The 23,127-nt window shown below is 47.0% G+C and overlaps 8 protein-coding genes across 8 annotated transcripts; 5 read left to right on the plus strand and 3 right to left on the minus strand.

The window, feature by feature from the left end:
• Positions 1 to 721: 721 nt before the first annotated feature.
• Positions 722 to 3,779, plus strand: GLAREA_09433 (DHS-like NAD/FAD-binding protein; the record flags this gene model as incomplete). Its single annotated transcript, XM_008086030.1, has 2 exons — positions 722 to 847; positions 900 to 3,779. The coding sequence occupies 2 exons, from the start codon at positions 722 to 724 to the stop codon at positions 3,777 to 3,779; spliced, it is 3,006 nt and encodes a 1,001-aa protein (XP_008084221.1).
• A 711-nt stretch (positions 3,780 to 4,490) lies between these two features.
• On the minus strand, positions 4,491 to 4,817 carry GLAREA_09434 (zinc finger CHY protein; the record flags this gene model as incomplete). The annotated part of the gene is made up of 1 exon (XM_008086031.1): positions 4,491 to 4,817. The coding sequence occupies one exon, from the start codon at positions 4,815 to 4,817 to the stop codon at positions 4,491 to 4,493; it is 327 nt and encodes a 108-aa protein (XP_008084222.1).
• A 1,046-nt stretch (positions 4,818 to 5,863) lies between these two features.
• Positions 5,864 to 10,456, minus strand: GLAREA_09435 (uncharacterized protein; the record flags this gene model as incomplete). The annotated part of the gene is made up of 5 exons (XM_008086032.1): positions 5,864 to 6,962; positions 7,520 to 7,610; positions 7,673 to 8,479; positions 8,823 to 9,059; positions 9,121 to 10,456. 5 exons carry the CDS (start codon positions 10,454 to 10,456, stop codon positions 5,864 to 5,866), a joined length of 3,570 nt encoding a protein of 1,189 aa, XP_008084223.1.
• A 498-nt stretch (positions 10,457 to 10,954) lies between these two features.
• On the minus strand, positions 10,955 to 12,010 carry GLAREA_09436 (uncharacterized protein; the record flags this gene model as incomplete). Its single annotated transcript, XM_008086033.1, has 1 exon — positions 10,955 to 12,010. One exon carries the CDS (start codon positions 12,008 to 12,010, stop codon positions 10,955 to 10,957), a length of 1,056 nt encoding a protein of 351 aa, XP_008084224.1.
• Positions 12,011 to 13,243: 1,233 nt separating this feature from the next.
• On the plus strand, positions 13,244 to 14,253 carry GLAREA_09437 (Heme-dependent peroxidase; the record flags this gene model as incomplete). Its single annotated transcript, XM_008086034.1, has 4 exons — positions 13,244 to 13,592; positions 13,641 to 13,713; positions 13,759 to 14,091; positions 14,145 to 14,253. The coding sequence occupies 4 exons, from the start codon at positions 13,244 to 13,246 to the stop codon at positions 14,251 to 14,253; spliced, it is 864 nt and encodes a 287-aa protein (XP_008084225.1).
• Positions 14,254 to 15,775: 1,522 nt separating this feature from the next.
• Positions 15,776 to 16,810, plus strand: GLAREA_09438 (uncharacterized protein; the record flags this gene model as incomplete). Its single annotated transcript, XM_008086035.1, has 4 exons — positions 15,776 to 15,788; positions 15,848 to 16,067; positions 16,123 to 16,522; positions 16,574 to 16,810. The coding sequence occupies 4 exons, from the start codon at positions 15,776 to 15,778 to the stop codon at positions 16,808 to 16,810; spliced, it is 870 nt and encodes a 289-aa protein (XP_008084226.1).
• Positions 16,811 to 17,436: 626 nt separating this feature from the next.
• GLAREA_09439 (Zn2/Cys6 DNA-binding protein) lies at positions 17,437 to 19,642 on the plus strand (the record flags this gene model as incomplete). The annotated part of the gene is made up of 6 exons (XM_008086036.1): positions 17,437 to 17,661; positions 17,719 to 17,825; positions 17,873 to 18,073; positions 18,120 to 18,551; positions 18,599 to 18,867; positions 18,912 to 19,642. The coding sequence occupies 6 exons, from the start codon at positions 17,437 to 17,439 to the stop codon at positions 19,640 to 19,642; spliced, it is 1,965 nt and encodes a 654-aa protein (XP_008084227.1).
• Positions 19,643 to 20,285: 643 nt separating this feature from the next.
• GLAREA_09440 (Calcium-dependent phosphotriesterase) lies at positions 20,286 to 21,620 on the plus strand (the record flags this gene model as incomplete). The annotated part of the gene is made up of 4 exons (XM_008086037.1): positions 20,286 to 20,336; positions 20,383 to 20,420; positions 20,469 to 21,194; positions 21,248 to 21,620. 4 exons carry the CDS (start codon positions 20,286 to 20,288, stop codon positions 21,618 to 21,620), a joined length of 1,188 nt encoding a protein of 395 aa, XP_008084228.1.
• Between the last annotated feature and the right edge of the window lie 1,507 nt (positions 21,621 to 23,127).

A 23,127-nucleotide genomic window follows, 5' to 3' on the forward strand; every position in this document is an offset into this window, starting at 1 on the left:
ACGTGCACGTGCATGCAGTCAGCGACGCGACGGAGGGTCCTAAACCTTCGAGACTTACAACACCATATTGCGTCTTAACTGCCATTCGTTTTTGCAACAGTTTACCGCCTAACTATAGGCGTCCGCAGTTCTTTTTTGCGCCACTCGAAGAGAATCAACTCTCATTCATATACCTTACAAACACACAGAGAAATCAACGCGTCGTTGATTCGAATACCGCGACGGATCCAATTGCGCAACGATTCGAAAGTGACCATCTCTACGGACGAAATTGCCTTTTACCTCTTCGAAATCTTACGCGACTCGATCATATCCAGGCCATCTGCAGAAACATTCTTCCCTGTAACGATCCTCTCGAACGGACTAGGAAAACTTGTCCCGCACTCTACTACTCACAACGCCCTGTTGCGTTTTTGGACCAGCCCGCTGTTGAACGCGTCTAAACACCTGCTGCAGGACTAGAATCTGCGTCCACAGTTGGAGCGCTGCTGCCTCCAACCGATTGTCTGTTTACGGCCAATCCAGACCGAGGCCCTGTTCGACGCCCACCTCGACTACGAGTACGTGTTGGATAAGCATTATGAGATGTGTTAAGGAATCTGCTTGAATCATACGTGTCGGTTGGCTGCAGTGATTGTGACAGTATTGAGAGGATAAGAGGTGGTAATTTTGTGGGGAACTTCCATTTTTGAATATCCTGAAAGTACCGGCACACTTGAAGATGCCCACCATTAGTGTCAAGCCTGAATCTGGCCAGCATCTCCAGGAGATTGCTGATGCCTTGGGCAAATCTAAAAGAGTCGTCGTTATCACGGGTGCTGGAATAAGCACAAACTGTGGTATACCGGTTAGTGGGCCTATTCGTTCCCAAGGGTAGAGTTCGACTAACGTTTGCGCAGGATTTTCGTTCGGAAGACGGTCTTTATTCTCTGATACAGGCACAATATGACAAATCGTTGGAAAACCCTCCTTGGGAACAGGCAAATACTTTCGATATCGATGATAGACCGAAGAAGAGAAAAAGGCCCTCGTATTTCTATGAAGTGGTCGCTCCGGATGGAAATGTCGTTGGAGTCATTGATGATGAAGATACACCAAAATCTCCCAAGCAGTCGACGCCGGAAACCAAATCTTCTGTATTACTTGCATCCAGTAGTCCTCTGAGTACCCGTTCAACAACGCCCTCTGTTGATCTATCCGACTTGGATAATTCGACTCAGCGAACTTTCCAATCACACTCATCTGCTGGTAGTATCACTAGTGAGAGTGAACCTTCTGAGGAACAATCACAGAACGCTGGCGATGAAGTTAAAGTTGAAGCCAGTGATCCAAACCCCGAAGCTTCGTGTAACAATCCGAATATAACGAATCGTGAATGTGCTTCCGGATCTCGAAGATCTTCGCGAAGAGTCATGCATTCGAAAAATCCGACGAAGGCAGACTCTGCTCCTTCGGAACCGTTCAGCCGCCAGATATCACGGTCGAGTACACCCAATAGCAGAGGAACGTCAAGGGAACCACCTACCTCAAATTGTAGGAGAAAACCTCTGCCTGGAACAAGACGTCACACTCTGCAGGCGGAGGAATCAAGTTTCATGAGCTCAACATCGACATCCGATGACGAACTTCCAGCAACGCAATCATCGCAGTCTTCGCGTACAAGTCTGCCAAACATGAAAGGCAGAGATCTGTTTGACTCTATGATTTGGTCAGATCCATTCACAACTTCAATCTTCTACATGTTTATATCCTCGTTGCGTCAAAAGATCCAGAATGAAGTCAAATCAACCACAGAAACTCATGATTTTATCCGCGTCTTACGTGATGGAGGTAGACTTGTCCGAAACTACACCCAAAATATCGACTGTCTGGAAGAACGTTTGGGGTTGTGTACGGAACTCACGCGTGGGCCGGGCAATCGAACGCGTTTTCACTCGAAATACCAAAAAGAGCCCCGACCGTGTAATATCGACGAGCAGTCTCCTCACAATGGAGGAGTCGAAGTTGTCCTCCTCCACGGCAGCTTGGCTGATCTCAGATGTGGAATATGCGGTAAATTATCAAGTTGGAAGGAGGACGACCGAGAAGCTGCCACGCTTTCCGGGCAAGCACCCGACTGCCCGTCCTGTACAGAGTACAATGCCAAGCGTACTGGAAGAGGAAGAAGGGGACTAGCAGTAGGGAGATTACGGCCAGATATCGTCCTCTACGGCGAGGAACATCCTCATGCAAACTTGGTGGGCCCTTTGATAACACATGATTTGAGTCTTGGCCCAGATGTTCTGCTAATCATGGGAACGAGCTTGAGGGTACACGGATTGAAGGTGATGCTAAAAGAGTTTGCTAAAGCGGTACATCTGCGTGGCGGCCAGGTCGTCTTTGTCAACAGAACCAAACCTTCTGAAAGCACTTGGGGAGACGTGATTGACTACTGGGTAGAATGGGATTGTGATTCCTGGGTGGTAGACTTGAAGCAGAGGAGGCAAGATATCTGGTTACCGCAAGGTACAGTCCAAGACATCAAGCCCAAAAGAGAACCTGTCGCACCTATGCGAAAGAAAGAACCAGTTGAGGCCGCACCGAAAGGAACATCAGACGAAAATCTTACAGCAAATGGGAAGAAACGCAGGTGGCAGTGCCTTAGAGATGACGACGCGAACGGAGCTATCGTTACTCTCAAAATATTAGACACTCTGCGGCTGTTTCTGGATTCTGGAGGCGCTATTGCTAGACGTGGCCCCTACTTTAAAAAGCCTGACAAACCTGCATCGCGGTGTTCGTTGCCAATTCCTAAACCCACTAAGAGAGAGCCAGCGCCAAAACGAAGGACGAAATCTTTGGCTAGGCTGAATACAACCCCACTACCCTCCGGGGGTATCAGAAAACGTCCATCACTCCCCAGAAAACAACATCTTGTACCTGCGGGGATGGGAAGAGAGTCAAATGAACACTCGAAGTTTCGCTTCCTTCAGAACAGACCTCGTCAATCTGGCCCCGGTCCTCTTTCAGCTATCTCACCATTCAAAGCTCCAGATCCGCGCAGTTTTCTCAGCAAGACACACTTCTTTTCTAATTCCAACTCAAACCATATGCCGAATATCATGAGCACGGCAGAGATGAATTTGCTGTCTCTTCCGCCCAGAGGTGTTGATCCGCCAGCTCATACTCCAAAGGATGTTCCCAGACTTGAGGCCACCATTGCGACCGCGAGTCATGCCCACGAAATACCCTCCATACAGCCTTGTTCCCCTTCTGAGCCTCACGCTACTCAAACCCCCCAGAGTTCAGCGATACCCCCGTTTTCCAGCTCAAGTTACAATGAAGTTACTGTCGCCAAAACTCGCACTTACCGCACCCGCTCTTCATCTCGCTATTCAGCTTCTACCTTACATGAAGTTCAAAGCGCTACGGCTCTCCCTAATGTCGCTCGGCGCTGTTCAGCTGCTCATAATCAACTTGTCGACTCCATTGACACTCTCAAACGAACTTTGCGATCAAGCTCCAATGGTAACGATCAACAAACCCGGTCCAACTCATGCGGGAATAACCTGACCAGTATACCATTGCCCATTCAAAATATCAGAGCTAATTCATCGCTGCCATCTCCACCGCCCAGCGGACCTGCTAGTGATCCCCTGACGCCGGAATCTCGACAGGGAATGATCAAGCGAAAGAGCAGTATTGAGAATATCCTCAGCAGCCCAGTCGATGAGAACTTCCATAGCCCTGTTGATAAAAATGAAGTTTGGCACGATGCGAGGGATGCTATTGGGTCTTGAATTTGATGTGTGATGTACAATAATTATGGGACGGGGGTTTGGCTCGTAACGCTGGCTAGGTGTTGGATGGAAGATCTTGGGTGCTCATGGGTCGTTGGAAATGATTTGATTGATATCCCATGTTTGTTCGAAGCTTCGAGGGAATTGAAGCCCTGTCTGTGAAACACACTTTGATTGTCATAGATGTCTGCATATGGCCTGTGGGCGACGAATCATGTGGCATTCAAAACGTGATGAAACGCTCTATCAACTTGATATGATATCATCTAATTCATATGTTGTTCATGGCAAGATGTTCTCAATTTCACCTTGGGAGCTATGTCCCGCATCGTTGTAAAAGGTTTCATATTATGAGGATCCCCTTAGTCTTGTGCTTGTGGCGCATGGCTGATGTTTTCGAATTGATTTCGTCGTCGTGAAGATATTTTTCTCGGTATTCAATCTCGACATGACGGGAATAGAAGGCAGGTGTCACAGAGTGACGGAAGCCACCTTAAACACCCGACCAAAACAATTTGTCAAAAAAAGAGCAGCATCGCTTCTGAACAAAGTGTCTAGCTTTTCCGACCCTTTGTTACAATCCGAAAGATACTCAACCTCGCTCCAGCAGCCCAACTTGATCTTCACAACACAAACAGCTACCTAGGTAATTTCTCCTCCACCTACCACCCCAAACCCCAAATTCCCCAAACTCTCCTCCCATCCTCCTCCTCAAACCTCAAAATACAACCCCCAATGCCCCTTACACCCCGGATTCGTGCCCTCCCCACAATTCCCACAGCGATCCCCCGCATCCATATACTCCTGAATACTCATGATGCCCTCACACTTCCCACACAATACCGCTTTCTCCTCCCGTTCCACCTTACTCCAGACCTGAGGTGGGTGGTCGGCCAGCGCGGCGTGACACGATATACAAGCGTAGAAGGTGAGACAGCATTTGTGTTTTATGGCGATGATGTCGAGGGGTGTGTTGTAGTGCACACATTGGGTGGGAGGAGTGAGGGAGAGGCCGTGGACTTGGGGACGGGTGGACATTTTGTGGGTGGAGGGTGTGATGTGAGAGGGAGGTTTTGTTGGGTGTGATGGAGGTTGTCGAGGTTGTCGTTTTAAAGGTGCGCCCCACTGTAATTTAATCGATCGTTCTAGATCGAGACTAATAATTCAAATCCAACACCGAAGTCCTCGGGTTCCGATGAAAGATAATTGCCTTGCCGTCTAAAACGTTTTGCGATTCTGCGTCAAGTCAACGCTCATTAACCTTGATCGGTATAATTGGTACTTTTATCTTGAAAGACTGTTTCACACTGCGCAAAAACATTCTGCTGTGCAATGTGCAAGTTTCCGAAAGACATTGATTATCAGTGGATTAGGTCTAGCTACTGGTTTTGTAATGAGGCATTGTGTGTTTCAATGCCTTTTAATATTTTTGAGGATTAGTGACGAGACAAGCCAGTTAGCAAGAATTTCTTGAACAAAAAAGCAGGTTATTTTGTGACTAGATATAGCTCACAATTCGGATAGAATGTTTAGTAAGAATTCTATTGATACAGATGCTTGGAGAGAATGGTAAAGAAATGCTAAGCCTTTGAGATTAGACATCTCTTGAAGCTAGAATATGTAGTGAGAGGATTGATTGTGAAATAATACATTTTTGCTAACCAAGCCTTACAGCATCTTCACGAGAAGGCGGAATTTTCAGAGGCCGTGCGTAGTTCAATTCTAGCAGCATATACTTGTTGAATAAGGCACATGTGAGGTTTTACTGGGAGGAAAGTTCTACAGACTGTAAAGATCGCTTGAAACATAAGCGTTGGAGGGAGTATCGAGGTTTCTTATTATTTAGTCTAAAAAATAGGCAAAACAGGTGGGAACCAAAACATGATATTCAATAATTAGCATCTTAGTTGACGCCATGTGAGAGTCAGGGCCATGAAAGTCATGATCCTACTATTAAGCACAATCACTCAGTTAAGAATCATCAGCGACTCACTTCTCCGTTCCGACTTGATTCCCAGCAACGCAAACTCCCAACACCACAGCCCCCCCTAAATCCCACCCTCCTATCACACTCTCTCACCCCTTCACCACCGCCCTCTCACCCCTCCCCCCATCGCCGCCCAAACCTGCAACCCCCCCTCCACACACTGCACCAATCCAAAAAGAAACGTCCCGCCCACAAGCACCATCGCAACCCAAAACCACTGCACGCGTTTCCGATCATCATACCACCACTGTTTCACCGTCCTCGGCTGACTCTCATCGAAATACTGTTTCAAAACCACGAGCCGGTCGTGCCAGTACCTGAAATGCGCGATCTGGCGGTGTTGCAGGGTGAGGTGGCCGATAGAGGGGAGGTTGATGTCTAGGTTGGGGTTTTGGCGGGTGTGGGTACGGAACCAGGTGTGTGTGGAGCGGTCGTGGGTGGGGAGGAGGAGGGAGAGGGTTTGGAGGGTTTCGTTGACTAGATGGGGAGGGAAGAGGGGACTACGGGCGTGAGTGTGTTTGAGTAAAGAGAGGCGGGATACGGACTTATCTTTTTGCAGGTCCAAGAAATCGACGCAGTAGAAGATATTAAGCACCGGTATTTTACCATCTTCATTGAAACGTAGATGATCGAGCAAGTTTGGCGTCCATTGAATCTTCACATCGGTCATTCGTTCGATGTTCCGTGCGTTGAAGACTTTCTCGAGCTTGACTGAATCGGTCAAGATTATCTCGTGTTGGAAATGAGATGCCAAGAGGTCTTTGACTGAGCCAGAGGACCAGGTGATTCGCGTCTGGCTTGTTATACCCTGAAATGTAGTTTCGGTGTTTATCATGAGCCATAATCTCGCTACGAGATCAACAATACTGTCAACCTGCTCGTGTGAATATAAATTTCCCGTCTCTCCGTAATTGGTGACGGGTGCCATTATCTTGATGTCTTCTTTCGAATAGCCATTTTGAAGTTGTCTCAATACGGCGAAAATGACTTCCCGATTGAAGGTGTTGTAGTGTGGATGATCATTTTGTTTCGCTTGCCGCCACTGATTTTCGAAATAAGAGAAATAAGCCTCGTATTTGGTTGACTTAGCCGCATGCTCTGAGAATCTGTGGTGGAAGAATCCGGATAATATGCTTTGCTTGTCTAAATCAGTAATTCGAAGTGTGGAAAGTTGGTGGATGTCTGGGAGACTGGATCTGCAGGATGTTAGTAATGAAAACATTTGTATGTTATCGAATAACGCCGCTGACTCCAAAGCAATTTACACATTAAGACTGCAAGATGGGTCATTGATGACCTTATAATGTCGATTTGGGGGCGAGGCTGTCGGCAAAATACCCTAAGCGAAGCAAAACTTTGGATGAAATGAACTTGGTGAGACGAGAGACGAGGGTACTCATGGAACGAGCTTCCAAGCGTCTCGTAGTGAACGTTATATGATGTAACTTGCGCCGTAAGCTTGCATTCGAGAAGATCTTGCCTTCTATGCACAAGACGAGGCAGCAATTGTTTGCGATGCTAACGGTTATGTAATTTCGTCCCTTTTATTCTTTAGCGCCAAAATATTTCAATCATTTCATAATCCAGAGTACCTTGAGAACAGCCCTCGTCTACGTCTACTTTTCGTTAAGTTTCTCATCCCCCTCGCAGAGCGCCCAACACCCCAGCCCCAACGTCTGAAAAAAAGAATGCAACATCATCACCAAGTTTTTCTTCTATATCCTTGGCAATAGTTACTGCTGGCACTACATACGCAAACTTACCCCCTGGTACACCAGTGACGATGTGTCCATAAAGAGCACCAGTTACAGCATCTAAGACCCAACAGCCCGAGTCCCCTTTTTCTATTGAGCTTTAGTAAGTTCAAATCAGGAAATTGGATCGATAAAGGCAGGAGACTACTTACGCAAATCATCATCTAGGTAGACACTCCAAACTTCTTGAAACTTGGCTCCCGTGGAGAGCTTGATCATAGAGGGGGTCTGGGAAATAAATCCGTAGGTCCGACTGGCGCCCCGACTAATAAAGATTGGGAGTGTCTTTGAAACTTTTTGTTTGATGCCGAGTGGAGACAAAGACAAAGTATGCCCAGTTGCAAAGGGTAATCTAATGAGAGCCCAGTCCAGCCCGAGATCTGAACTAATCGATGATGCATGATCCTGTATTTGCCGGTGGGAAGCAGGTATGGCTGAAGACAATGCTTCTTCATCTGGGATAGATGGAGAAAAACTTCCCATAGCAACAGACTCTTGCCAGTAGTCCTCCCGCGCAGAAGATATGATTGATACTAAGCGTACTTGTGAAGTTTTACTCTCGTTGTTGCGGCCTTGAGCAACAAGTACAGTAGCTCGTAGCTTCATCTCTTGAGTTTGAAAAGAAGAGATGGAGTTGCCAGCGGGTCTGGTTTGTGACGGTGTTGAAGATACGCTAATGCGACTGTCGAATTCGACTTTGGTAGAGTCGTCCTCACTATCTACTGTATCGTCATCATCATCAAATTCGAAATCATCCTCCAGACCATCAGCCTGACTGATGCTATTCCCGATCGAGGGATGAGGACTTTCAAACAAATGGGCCGCTGTCATTGCGTACATTATGCCTTTGCACGTTACGCAACCCCCAATAGTCGCGTGCCGTCCGGTCGAGACACAAGTGACGGATGTTCCACTGCGAGCTAAGACGGTTCGCGAGGATTTCGAGTGCTCAACTGTGCCTTTAATCCGTTAGTTTTTACATAAGCTTAGAGAATCTTGTTGGCAGCCATGCACTTTTAATTGCAAGACTGTCGGGACACCTCCCGTAACTGTCAGAAAAGCGCTTCTCAACGCTTCTTCCCAAAAAGGCATATTGGGCACTTCAAATAGAGACACTATTGTATAATAACTCAAAGAAAAAAATTGACTAGATATAGGTTTGAGCCCAAAATCATTATGCTACCATGAGTAGGCGTCCCGTCAGACCTGCAACATATGATAATACGCAGACAATGTTTCTTTCGAAAGAGAATTTTTGCTGTATCCTGAAATCTTGCACGGAATATTTATTTGCTGACTGACCTGAGATTTGCATGGCATTCGAATCAACTGCAATTGTACAATTTCGGGCTGGGATTGCTTCGATATCCAATGATTGGTGTGTCGGTTCCCGCATTTGTGGCCTGATGGCACAAAATTCAAGAGTCCTTGAACGTAAGGGAGATACCTGTTGGACTTCGAATTGGTGTGCATTCTCCGTACGTGGACCCCGAATAGCAGCTGGAGAATAATACTCGAAAGATTCACTAGAACGACCAGCTTCGCAGCGAGTCAGATCTGATTACTCCATTAAGGGGGCTCTCAACACTAAGTTACTCACTGTTTCCAATACGATCAACCTCAGCCATATCGGCCATGTGCCGGCGTTTCCTTCTCCGAAAGAAAATGAGAACGAAAAACAAGGTAAACAATAGAAACGACAATGACCCTACGACAGCCACGATGGTTAAAACCGCATCATTTTGTTGTGAATCATCAGTGACTCTAATACCGATCCCAGATTTTCCGACTGTTGTCGTCTCACTGGGCAGTTCCTCCCCGGAAAGCAGTTCTAAAAAGCCCACACCATAAACAGAAGGCGGAGAAGAGCAATTCGCTACCCTTATCTCTGGATAGGGGTTCAAGATCTTGCTTTCCTTCAGAAACTTAATCGCCCGTTTTCTTACCTTTAAACTCTTGCAGACGAACAAGAGCATTGGCCTCGCGACAGATGCATCCTTCCCAACCATGTACATGCTGAACGTAAGTACATCTCCTGCAACATGTTCGTGAGCTTCAAGATCATCAACTCTGGCATCAAGCAGATTTTTGATGGGTCCAGCAATCAAAGTGAAAAGATCGGTAGCTGGCCCTATAGCCTCCCAGCACTCCGTGCCTGCGATGGGGTTACATTTATATCCAAGCGAGAGCTCAGGCTTGGGCCATGTCCAGTCTTTGGCAGCGATGCGATTAAATATTCGTTTTGAATTGAACGATCGCACAGTGCTTTGAGCCTGTGATGAATCATTAGGTCCCGATTTAGAAGTTCTCGCAATAGCGAAGGCGCCATCTATAACTTTTGCTATCTTTTCCTGCGTGTTGAGTTTGTCTCTGCTTTGGGTCTCTGCAACTTCCTCCAGTCTTCCATCTCGAGGCTTTTCAAGCCAGCGCTCCTCTAAGTGCCCTGCCCCAACATTCGACGCCAGTTGCTGATAATTTGGCAACTGAGCTAGGTTTGTCTTCGATAATGGCTTGGTGAAATGGATTGGCCGATCTGACAATTGATATCGATTTGTCTCTGGCAAAAGACCCGAATAACAAGTTCTGACATCTTTTGAATCGTGCAAAGTTTCGCACGACAGCAGATCACCGTTCAGACGGGGCTCTTTCACAGTATTGCCATTGTCGCCATACTCTGTATCATCATTTGTCGTCCAGTGATCGTGGACTGAAACAGCTATTCCAATCTTCTCTTCTCGTTGTAGAACGTTATTGTGAGTCGCCGACCGGATTGGACAACTTGGATGTGTTTCAACCTTTCCCAGGCATAGATCTGTCAATGGTACCCGCGGCCACAAGATATCTGCGATTTCTCGGAAACTCGGTTCAGATCGAGGTCTGACTATCTCCATTCCTTCTGATATAACATCCAATGCCAGAAAAATATCATGAAACATTGGTCGGTGGAGATTCCGAGATATACAAGTGCCGTGACGTGGCTTGGATCCCACTCTGCAAGAATGCATACACATGCATGAGAAGGTTGCAAACTACTAATTCTGCCTGGCATCCATATAACGGTAGAACGTTTTCGGTTGTTTAATATAAACTTGTATCACTTCAGGGTCATGTTAGCCGAGTTGCCGCTACTCATAATAAACGTCAACCAACAACCTGTAGTCCCTGGTAGTCGTGCCACGATGGGGCATGCATCCGGAATATTCAGGTGGCACACGAATTTCTTCTCGGCTTGCTGAAATGGGTTATTAGATACGCAAGTTGAATATTGGCGTGATTGACAGTTGTTTCGATGATAGAACCTCATGTATGCTGTATCACGTGCAGTCCAGTTTCCTTTCCTTCGACTTGGCATATCCATGAATTCAACTCCTTGGGATTCCACATTGCCGGGAAGAGTGACGATCGCTTTGGTTGCAATTTCTGCACTTCCCACATCACGGTCGCATGTTAGCTAGTGAGCCTCCTCTTGCAGCCTCAATCAACCCATTTACCAGTCTCCTCGTAGCTCTTCTCTGAGCACTGTGAACATCCTCATCCGCTCCAGGATACAAGAATTTGACTTTCCCTTCCGCACCCAGCACAAAGGCATCGCACGCAATCCTTATGACCTTTACTCTTTCGTGCTTGAGATCCAGAGCGAGATGTGCGTTCACATATGCCGTCAAAGCATTCCAGAGAGGTGTATCTTCCTGTCCGTTTCCCGCAACCTTTCCTCTGGCAATGATCCGCGGTAGATCATCTCGTGAGAGCTTGATGTCCATTGTTTTTAGCGCGGAAGAACCGCCTGGGAGATTGAATCCGATGAACACCTCCACGGCACCCATCACATTCTTCGTTGCCCGAGTACTTTCCAGCGCGTCGAGTTGTTCTCCTTCTTCATCCACACAGACATACGCAAGATATTGTTCGAACGCTGTTGTAACATAGGAGCTTGGAAATTGAAGCGCAGATATCCTCGCATCGAACGTCGTAGCCAGAAAATCCGTAAAAGCATCGCGGAGCGATACAGGCATTTTAAGCAACAGCAACGGGAAGTGCTCAAACCCATCCACGTCCGAATTTTCCCCAACGTTCGTTTCATCCCAATCCCCAGGTTTGATATCCCTCAAGAGAATAGCCGTATACTCCATCTTCTCGTATGCGATCCTCAAAAGCAATCCGCGACTCTCACTCAGAATCACCGTTGTATCTTCGTCCCCCACGACTTGCCCGGTCTGCCCATTCCAATTCTCCTCGAATGGCAATTGTGTCCATGTAACCGTCTGCAAAGCTCCCATATGTGCTAAGGTAGAGTCCTCGTTGTCAGTTCCGACTCGAACGCCGCGAAGGACTTCTCCTGTGAGGATGTCGCGGAATCGACGGGCTTGATCGCGGAGGATGGCATCGTCAAGAGGGTCGTCGAGGCCGGTGTGTAAGGGAGAAACGCGGTGGAGTGAGAAGGTTGTATCGTAGAGAGGGTAAATCTGCGACTCGTCTGCGTTTGCAGCCATTGTGTGGTCTGGAGAAAGCTATCCAGGTCCCCTGGTGGGGGTAAACAAAGTCGTTGCGGGGTATGATTGATGGACAATTATGGAAGGTTTAACGTGGTATTTTAGGTTGAAATTTCTTTAAAATATTATGAGAAAACGTATCTCTCAAGTGATATCGTGGGCGTTGCAGAGGATCAAAATATTGTGGTTGTGTTGACTTGGATTGGGCGGTTGACGCGTTGGCAAAATTCCCGACGATCACTTCGCGAAATTCATCAAGACGTACTTTTTCCAACACCTGCATCAGTTCCAAAATATCATCCCAATTGCTAGACTATGTGTTTTGTTACTCGACACTATTCTGCTTTCAAGTGCTCGGCGGGTCCTACGATACCTGTTCGGTCCTCATTTGTTCACAAATTTGATGGTTTCTGTCTCTGGAGAGTTCTTCCTTTATCTCCACCGCCTGTTGCGATGTGGGTGTAATTTGCACCCATTCTTGTCTTCATCCTATGTGTTGCTTCATTTCTTAACCTGTCAAAGCATCCCTAACGTGCTCCCGGAGGCGTCTTTAATGCCTCTACCTTGTGTGTCAGACAATGCAACGATAAAAAGCATCTAGAAATGTTCAAAGTGCATGTTGTCGTCTCCTTTAGATCCGCTGCTTCTTCGATGCAAACATCTATATTCAAAAATACCGCCAATCTTTTTTCCAGTCTCAAATGCTACACCCTTTTCGTATCTGCTATCGTTACCATCTTCCAAACGGAGGCGTAAACTTATGAGGTTTTGAGCTCCTGAAAATGGGACTTTTTACCTTTGTCAAGCTACGCATCCGATGCAATCCAGTCTATCTGGACATTTCTTATCCTCACCGAGATCCCTCAAATCTCACCTTCCTGAATTACATTTTGTGTTTCGTATAAGTCTTGGCATATCGTCAATTACAAAATGTCATTGGTCTTGCTGCATCGTATTTCCATTTTCAGACCCGAGCCGAATGTCACTATGATGACAGAAATCATTGCATGAAGCAACTTCAATGAAGCTTATGTCTATGATTTCGTACTGGCCAATTGCACCTCAACATTTTGTAAGCTTATTCAACGCGTTTGTTTTGGATTTGCCTTCAATGTGGTAATTGTCGCATGTGAGAATATATAAATCAGAATGGATTTGTGTGATGTACAAACTACTGGCACCGCTAGCTAAGGACTCTTCATTTGATAGATTGTCATAATTTTTCCCTTCAAAATGCATCTTAATACAGCCCTGGCCTGGTCGAGCATAGCTGCGACAGTTGCTTATGCTTCAACACTTCTACCGCGCCAGACGACCTGTCCGCCAGTCTGGAGCCAAATTACGCAGGAGCTATCAGGAGCATTCGAAGGAGGAAAAGGGTGTGAACAGATAGCTCGCGCTGCAATACGCGCAGCATTCCACGATTGCTTCCCTGGTCCAGGATTTTGTGATGGCTCTTTGCTCACCAACAATGAGATTGACTGGCCAGTAAGTCGAGGTATGGAAGATATCGTGGCACTTTTGCAAGATAAAGTAGCGAGATATGGGGTTGGAAATGCAGATATGATCCAATTTGCAGCTGGTAAGACCGAGATCGAGCTCAGTCTAGACCTTTTACTAAATTTTACAGCCCATGCAATAAGAAGTTGCACCGATGGACCCCAATCCAGAATCAAAATCGGTCGTACAGATTCTCACACACAGTAAGTCAATCTTCAACTATTCGCATCTAACTCTAACACATCCAGGGGAATACAAGCCGACATCCCGCAAGCCTCATTCACAGCAGACACGCTCCTAGCCTCCTTCGCAGCCCGCGGATTAGACCATACCGACCTGACCGCATTAATCGGAGCTCATACTTGCGCGAACCAATTCTTCGAGGATGAATCTCAATCTGGAGCATCGCTCGATACCACGCCAGGCACTTGGGACATAACCTTCTACCAACAAGTAGCAGAACAATCTGCGCCATTCACATTCCAAAGCGACGTTAGTATTTCGCGACATCGGGATACTGCTGCTATTTTTGGTGGATTCGCTGGGAATGTCACGCTTTGGGAGGAGAAGTTTGTTCCTGCGTAAGTTTGAATGGCTGCTTGATGTGAGAATGGGCTGATGCTAATTTCATTAGGATGGAAAAGATGGGCATGCTTGGTGTGACGGATGTTGATATGATTGATTGCACAAGTGCGTTGCCTCACCAGCCGGTCGTTACACCACCAGAGGAAACGCAGGAGTAGATTTACTCCGTTTGTTTGATCTCTTTAATGAGTATAATTTGGGAAAACAATAGAAGTAGATCGTGGACTAGATTGGGTGGACTAAATTAGATAAATCACATCCATACCTTTGACCGTCTTCCATGGCTTCACAGCTCAGTTGTGTCTCATAATTTACCATCATTTGTTTCTTTGGTGGTCAACTTTCGCTACGGTATACAATTGAAAGTTGAAACCTTATGCAGCTCTAAACTTGATGTCCTTTTCAATATCCTTTCCAATAAATAATAGTTGTGAGATGTTTGACGGTACCTAGGCGGCGGGATCACTGTGGATCACAACATGGAACCAGGAAGCACTTCAGACCCTGGACCAACTGTGGCTGGTAAAAAGTGACAGGTGACTGGACGCTTGTGCAACTTGAGATTCCTGTGCAGTCCACAACAAACCTTTCTCCATCACTTCTTGAAGAAACTCTTCACTCCATGCATATACGAGAAGAGGAGTCGTTTCTCCTTCGCAAAGACCATACTCGACTCCACGAAGCAAAACACATGCCAACATCTGAACAATAAATTTTGCGACACCCCCATCTTTTTTGTACACCTTCGGGTACAGCTCCGGCCCCGATTCCTTGGAACACGCATTACTGAACTGGCGATCCGTACGTGAGGAGTTCGAAAACATGTATGCCGTACCACCTGCGCCATGCTCGCCAGGACTTTCTGTGCATCTCTGTACGAGGCACAAGGCAGCACCTCGTACGCAACTCGAAAGACATCGAGATCGAATTGAAAGGCGCGCAGAAGATAACAATTGCATATCATATGGAAAATGCCATTTGCACCGCATGACCAGGTTATTGCCCCGCGTTTACCTTCTTTGAGCAGTTTCCCCTTGAGCTACCCCTCTCTTCTTTTCCACTTAAGCCACTGGGAGCAGGAAACAACGCCACACGAAACGCGGAGCCCGCCTTGCAAATGCTGCAATGCAGCTCTTGTGCCACATATGGAAGGGGAAACATCCAGATGATAGGCGAATGGTCGAGGCGAGATATGCGTGGAGGAGTCTGCATTGAGAGCGAGCTTCTTCGTCGGACCAGCTTGGCGAAGGACAACCAACCGTGGGCTGTGGAGTGGGACGTGAGAGTACGTCACAGCTGTCACAGAATGGTGTGTTTCCTTGGATTTTCAGGTGACCGCGAATTTCTTTTAAATCTTCTCTTCCTCTTTGAATCTTTTAAGAAGTCTTTTCACTCTAGAAATTATCGATTTTGCGGTGTTGTTGAATCATTGCGATCTTTGTAAGTCTTTAAGTTACACCTTCCGTTTCCTGGGAACTTGGTTGCATGTGCGGGAAGACTAACGTTTCCTAGGTGCATTCTACCAGTCGGCTGCCTACGCTAGCTTTGCCTTTGCAAATAGGACGACCCTTCCTTCCAGTTTCTTCTAATACGTCAAACGACAATTCGACTTCGACTTGTCCCAGAATCTGAATCGAAACCTCACAGTAGCTGTGTCTCGAGAAATTCTCCTACATCAAGATGTCTTCCTCTGGTAAGTTTTTTACTACGGCCTGTATATGTGAGCCAGATCAATACTGATATCCCCCACAGCCAACCCATTTGCGAGACGCGAGACCCATCCAGTACAAGCAATCTGGACCTACAAAGTTCTTACAATCCTCACTTGGATCGTCAATGCCACCGCATGTATCTACTATACATTTGGGATTCCCAACGATGATAAGAAAGGATGGAGAAACTCTATTTGGGGACATAACAAGGCGTTTCCTACACCTTTCTCTCTAAATGCAATCATCGCATCGCTTTATTGGTACGTTTTCCCAGCGGCGTTGTCATTAACCCTACAATACTAACATGTACCGCAGGCTCACCGTTCTAATCCTACAAGTCGGATATATGTGGCACTTGTTCTCCCCCAACTCTTCCCACGTCCAAGCAGCTGCCGGAGTTGGAAGCCACTTCATCTTCAACAATCTCTTCCAATTTGCATTCGTGATGCTCTTCGTCCGGGGACACTTTATTCTCTCCGAGATTTTCCTCATTATCAATTTCTTCAACCTTTCTTCGCTCTACTTCCGCCACAACACGCAATCTCGATGGATCCACATCCCAGTTGCTTCTGGACCACTTGCGTGGACATTCGTGGCTCTGTACTGGAACGGTGCAATTGCAGTTGGAGCTCATCATTTAGCAGCAAGGATTTTGGCCAACGTTGCAATCTGGGGAATCTTGGTCTATGGATTCTTCTTCCTCATTGTCTACAAGGTATGAAGAATTGGTCATGTTTTGAAACTTGGCTATGCTAATTATTTATAGGACTATACTATGGGTTTCGCACTTTCCATCTTGTCCGCATCTCTTGGTGTCCACCAATTTTTCATCAAGACTATCGCATTCCAATGGATCTTTGCCTTTACCATTATGGCCACCTTGTTTGTCGCCACCCTTCTTATTGCGATTCCAGGTATCTTTGGCAAAGAGTTCTCTATCAGACGTGAGGGCGCCGTTGTGCCAGCCGACCAAGAGAGAGCACCACTTCTCGAGGACAACTGAAAACTATTCTCGAGAGAAGCAAGCAGGAAAGGGGACGGAGATATTTCATCGCCAATTCCCCGTGCTCACCAACGCGTGAGTGGCTGCGGGATGAGCAAAGGACGATGTCATATGTGATAGTGGGCGTTTGGTAAAATTTGATATCATTTTTGGGGTGAATGACAAGTACGTGGCCGTTGAGTGCTTGAGATACCAGCATGCTACGTTAGCATCGATTGGGTTTAGCTATTGCTGTTATCATTTGCATAGTTTCCAGGTTGGCGCTAGGTTTGGAGGTCAATCATTTACCATTGTTGCTGCTCGAGGTTCGATCTAGTTATCCAAAAGTATCCTAGCTAGTAAATAAACACACTCTATCTACATCTTATCTTTATATTCATGCAAATGCGAACTTGGAACCAGGGAGTGGAGGTCCGGCGAACACGTCTGCGACCTTCACCGGCCGGCTAATCTATCCTTGCCAGCGGCCCGGGAGTTCCATTTCAGGACTAGCCTTCTCGGTCAGCCGATTTACCGGTCCGATCACCGACGCCGATTTTCAATCGCGCAACCTCCTCTCTTTCCTTTCCCCGTCGACACAAATTTCGAGTCTAGCTGCATTGCTTCATGCCCATATCAATCTCATCATGGATTTTAACACGAATCCGCAGCGTCCGATTGCGATCCAAGACGAGGGTCGGATGTCGCAGGAAAATCGGATGCCGCACCCTCCTCAGATCAACCGCGAATCCGACGCCCGAACCTCTCCGGATCATGGGCAAGCTCATGATCAGAACATGGGAGGGGTTGGCCCTAGCCATGAGGGTATGAAGCCGATGAAGAGGGCGTGTAATGATTGTCGTCAGCAAAAGGTATGAGTTTTCCTGGGTTTAATTGTTGCTTTTGGTCACTGATTTGTGGTTTGGTAGTTGCGTTGCGATGTTGTGCAATCCCCGTTTGCACCGTGTTCGCGCTGTCGCAAGTTGGGGAAGAATTGCACAGTGGATACGCTTTTCAAACGCGTCGGTAGACGAGAGTAAGTTTCTTAACAGTTCTTAGAGAGGTTTGGCTAATGTTTTCAAGTAAATATTCTGAGATGCAACGCGAGATTGAGGAGTTGAGATGGAAATTGCGACGCGCGACTCAGGGAGCCCTTCCTATGCCTCGCCAAGACCCTTCTATTCTCTCTGCTGAAGAGGCAACTGGTTCTGTCAGAACGACGACTAATCGGGAACTTGGCCATTTCACTGTTTCTGGTGAACTTCTTGATGATTTGTTTAAGCAGTATATCAAAATATTTCTAATTGAAGGATCCCGCTGACAAGAACAGGTTCTTCACTCTTTACCATCCGTTGCTACCATTTCTTGACCCAAACCAAGGGCCAGACCACTACTTCAGACTTTCTCCGGTCCTGGGATGGTCAATTGTTATGGTAGGAGGTCGACGATTTGAAAGAGAACCTAGTCTGAGATCTACACTCACTCCCGACTATGTCAAGCTTCTATGGTCAGCCATTTCCGAACCACCGCAGCCTTATCACATTGTCAAGGCACTATGCATTGTCTGCTTTTGGCCTATACCTACCGATTCGCTTTCCAAAGATGCCACGGCTCAGTTGAGTGCTTTGATGATGCAGATTGCGCTTCAGAATATGTTGCATCTTGATCACAGGGCTCAAATTCCTTTCCGGGGAGAGTTGTCGGAAGCGGAGCAAAGAGACAGATTAATGACCTGGGCAGCTTGCAATATTGTAGCACAAAGGTACGAGAGGCTTAGCCCTTCTTGTTGTGCGCTGCTGACCAATTTAGCACCTCCACATACTTAGGCCTTCCCCCAAACACTGTTTACGAAGGTGTCCTTGGTTCGGATTTCACGTTCCTCTCCCCACATCAGATTCCAGATGAGCTTATTGGTCAGCTCAAGGTGGCCCAGCTCTGTAATACTTTTACAAAGGAATTCTACTGTAACGATAACCAGCCAAATGGGCTGGTTGCGGAGTCTGAAAGAGCAAGTATACTTGAAACATTGAGAGCGCTCTACACGCGGTTAGAAATAGGCTTAGCAGGTCACTTGTCATGTAAGTTACCACGAGCTCCTCTCAATGCTTCTCTGATGATCCAGTTATTACTAAGTTGCACCTCGATGCCACCAATGTTCATTTGAACGCATTCGCATTTCTCCTACCTCGCGGTACCGCAGCTTATGATGAAGGGCTACTTGACCTTTACAAAGCTATCTGTGTATTTCTACAAGGCGTCATGGATAACGAAACCTCTACTGGCACACTTCTAGAGCATTGCAGTAGCTTCATCGCTCACACTATCTTCTCATCTACATTCGCTCTCGTCAAGCTGCTCAATAGCTCGTTCGCCGGTAACGTTGACACTGAGCGCGGCAAGGCTTTGTTCAATGGTATCATTCTCGCAGCACGAAAGATGAGCGTTGAAAAGGATGATCTCGCATCACGAGTTGGCACGAGAGTTCCTCTCCTTTGGCGTTCTGTCAGCACGGGTGGTCGATGGTCTCCAACACAACCCGATCCATTGGACTTCCGTATTCAATTCCGGATGAGCGTTAGCCACATCTTCGATTGCCACTGGGCGTTCCGGGAACAATTGAAAAGTAAGGGAACTCCAGGTGCCACCGTCTCAATGGATGGCAATGAAACTCCGGGTGAAGATAGTGCATCACACGCAGAAAATAATGGTCTCGTGAGCGGGTATGCTGGATTACCATTTGCAGGACTTGATCTTGATACGATTGAAATGATCAATTCTTCAGATTGGAACATTGGTGATTGGACTGGATTGCCGGTTGCACCATATGGTTATCAAAGTATTCTGACTGCGTAGGCTGTTGCTACTTGATAGCAAGAAAGGCAATATTTTTGGAATATCAAGGCTGGGAGGTGTATTATATCCATGTTTATTTGGAGTTGTAGTATTGTATTTTGAGGTTGTGGTTGATGAGTTATGACTGTCGCCAGCATCCTCTACCTTCAGGTTGTACTCATGGATGTTGGTATATTGCGAGGCTATCATCAAGAGTAAAAAGTAACATTCAATAATCAGTAAATGCGAAAATTGCGTTGTCTATACTCTTTCTTTCGACAGTGGAGAGATATGCAGAGAAGTGAAATGGGCCTCGGCCAAGGCCGATTGAGGGACAAGATTTAGCCAGGAACAAAACATCAGCCAATAGGATTCCTCGGAAGCCACCCCTCCAGCTCTCAACCTCAACGACTTTTACTTTATTTTTTTCGGATTTGCATGAACAACAAATTGAAAGGTGTAGATCAAATTCAGACCTCGTGTCGGAGAATTCAATGATAATCCACGGCCGGTCTTGACGTAAGTTTTATTTCCTTTTGTTGCTGTGCTCAGCACTTTCCTCTTTTTTCGCTTGAAACTCGTCTGCCCACTCGTACGTGTAACATCGTGGGTACGGAAAGACACAACAACCCTTTGGGCTTACAGACGTTGCGGTACTTACAACATGACAACTTTTACCACTACAGATATAACGGAGCTGCCGATTGAAGTTCACGTAAGTTCTGTCTCTTAGGAAGATTCTACTGTGCTAATTCCAGCAGCATGTGGACCGAATCGCAGAAAGCAATGGGAGCATCAAGTTCGTATCCCCCCAAACCCGCAAATACCCCAACTAACCAATATCCAGGCCATTCAAAGCACCTCCCGGCGACGCCATAACCATCCTCTCCTACTCCCCAGACTTCGACGCCATAATCGGCCCCTCACCAACCCAATCCCTCCTCCTCTCCACCACCACCAGTTCCAAAAACCCCTTCTTCCACGAAGCATGCGTCTACCTCCCCGCCCACAACGAACTCTACATAACCTCCAACCTGCTCCAATCCTCCTCTACCTCCACCTACCCCACCATCCTCATCTCGCGCCTCAAACTCACACGCGCCCCGTCCTCAAACACCATAACCAGTCTCGAATGGGCGAAACTGCGTCCGCCGCAGGGAATCGACATGCCCAACGGTGGCGTAAACTACAAAGACGGGCTCCTCCTCTGCGCGCAAGGCTCGCCCGCGCCAGGTACCGGCGGGATCTACTATATGCCGCGCAACGCGCCGCCGAAGGCGCTCGTGACGAACTGGCACGGCCGCGATTTTAATAGCGTGAATGATGTGGTGGTGTCGAAGCGCGATGGCAGTATCTGGTTTACGGACCCGTGTTATGGGTATGAGCAGGGGTTTCGGAGGAGGCCGGAGCTGCCGAATCAGGTGTATAGGTTTGAGCCGGATACTGGGGAGTTGAGGGTTGTGGCGGGCGAGTTTGAAAGGTGTAATGGCATTTGTTTTGCGCCGGGGGAGGAGAGGTGTTATGTTACTGATACGGGAATGTTGTATGGTGATGGGGGAAAGGATTTGCAGCGGTGAGTTTTGTTGCGAAGAAGTTTTTGTGGCTTTGCTGATTGTGTGTTTGTAGGCCAGCTACTATATACGCCTTTGATGTTGTTCGCACATCATCCCAGCCATATCTCACGAACCGACGCACTTTTGCCTACGCCTCGAATCATCTTCCAGACGGCATCAAATGCGATACTAAAGGTAATGTGTATGCGGGCACGGGATGTGGTGTTGAGGTGTGGAATGATGGCGGTAGTCTTATTGGGAAGATTGTCGTACCGGGGAATCAGGGCGTTGCGAATTTCTGTTTTGGGGTTGGGGCAGAGCTGTTTTTGTGTGGTGAGCAGAGGCTTTGGAGGGTGCAGTTGGGTGGTGGGAAGGGTAAGGGTAAAGAGGAGGTGGATGGGAAAGGGGAGTGGGAGGGGGTTAGAGGGGATTTATTGGGGTTGTGATTGGATTGGGGATAAGGGATGGGTTTGCGGGGGCTGGAGTTTTGAGGATCTTTGGTGGTGAGGGTTGGGATATGGGTGTGGGCTGGGAGATCATAGGGATTGATCAGTGGACAAGGGGGATCGGATAAGAGCAGTGGTCTAGAAATACAAGGTGGTAGGCGTTGGATTATGGGATTAGATCGTATGATAGATTTGAGGGTTGGATATGAATAGACTTATTACTTCATTCTGAGTCCTTTCACATCACACGGCGAGTTGAAACATTTAGGCGTGGGAATGTTCGGGTTTGGTGGGACATTCTTCACCACAGTCATTACCACAGAACCTGTGAAAACGACTTTAGTAGGGGGCTGGAAACTGGAAGTAAAAGATATCTATGGCATGGGATCGTTCGACACCTCCCAAAGTCGATATAATTCACTCGCTGGAGGAGAGAGTGAGTTGTAGAGTTAGTAGGCTTTCTGGCACGCGATTAGTGTGAGGTGTAGCTTGGTTCATTTGGTATCTCCTTCTTGGGTTCGGAAGTTAGGGGGTTGATGGGGGATCTTTCTACTTGGTCAACATGGGATGGGGATCTAGGCTGGACGGTTTTGGGTTTGTGTTGGGTCAGGGGAAGTGTGTTTGAAGTTTAACGAAACTTTACTTGATTGTTTGGCCGGCTGATCTAGTGCCACTATGCGATTTTTGGGGGCAGGGGGTTATTTCGAAGGGATGGAGTATGGGATTAGTTGCTTATGTGCGTGTCTGGCTGGCTACGGGCATGGTATTCGGTGGTTCGATTATTTGATCTTGTGTATGGAATTCAAAACATTTTCTAAATCTACGTGTGATACTTTCGTAGCTATTGGGATGGAGTGAAGAACAGAATCTAAAACTTCATTCAAAGCCGCATCCTCGGCGCTAACCCAGATTACATTGTTCCGTTAGTACGCGGGGGGGAGACGCGATTGTCCCCCTTTCGCTAAGCGAAGTCCCGTGTGACGAGTTTGCATCACGCTAGCTGAGCCCTATCTTCCAAACTGCGTAACTCTAGAAAATGAAATTGAGATATTGCGAGTTGTCGCTAAGAGGTGTGTAGCATAGATTGGAAGTGAACTGTTGAGGTGGAATTACGAGTTTTGGTTAGGAATTTAGAGGTAATTGGTTGGGTTTGATTTGGTGGTGGTATTGGAGAAATGAAAAAGTGCTGCTATATCGGGTGACATTCAGTTACCTTCTTCTAGATGGTATCCACAATGGCTGTGTATACATTCGCAGTTGCAGATCGTACTTTCAAATGTCGCTGGTTTAGTTCGCGCGCTTGGAATAAAATGTGCAGTGCGAACAACACTAGCAAGTGTTCTGAGAATGAACTCTAAGATGAGGGTTGGGATGGTTTAGATTTGTGATGTTCTCTTACTAGTATCCACAATAGCCGTATATGCGTTCGCAGTTGTAGTTCGCAATTGTCTGCTTCCATAGCTCACTGCTCGGTTCTCGCACTTAGTTTTAGATGCGCAGTTTACAC

The sequence above is a fragment of the Glarea lozoyensis genome (assembly GCF_000409485.1).
Source record: "Glarea lozoyensis ATCC 20868 chromosome Unknown GLAREA4, whole genome shotgun sequence".
Taxonomy (NCBI): domain Eukaryota; kingdom Fungi; phylum Ascomycota; class Leotiomycetes; order Helotiales; family Helotiaceae; genus Glarea; species Glarea lozoyensis.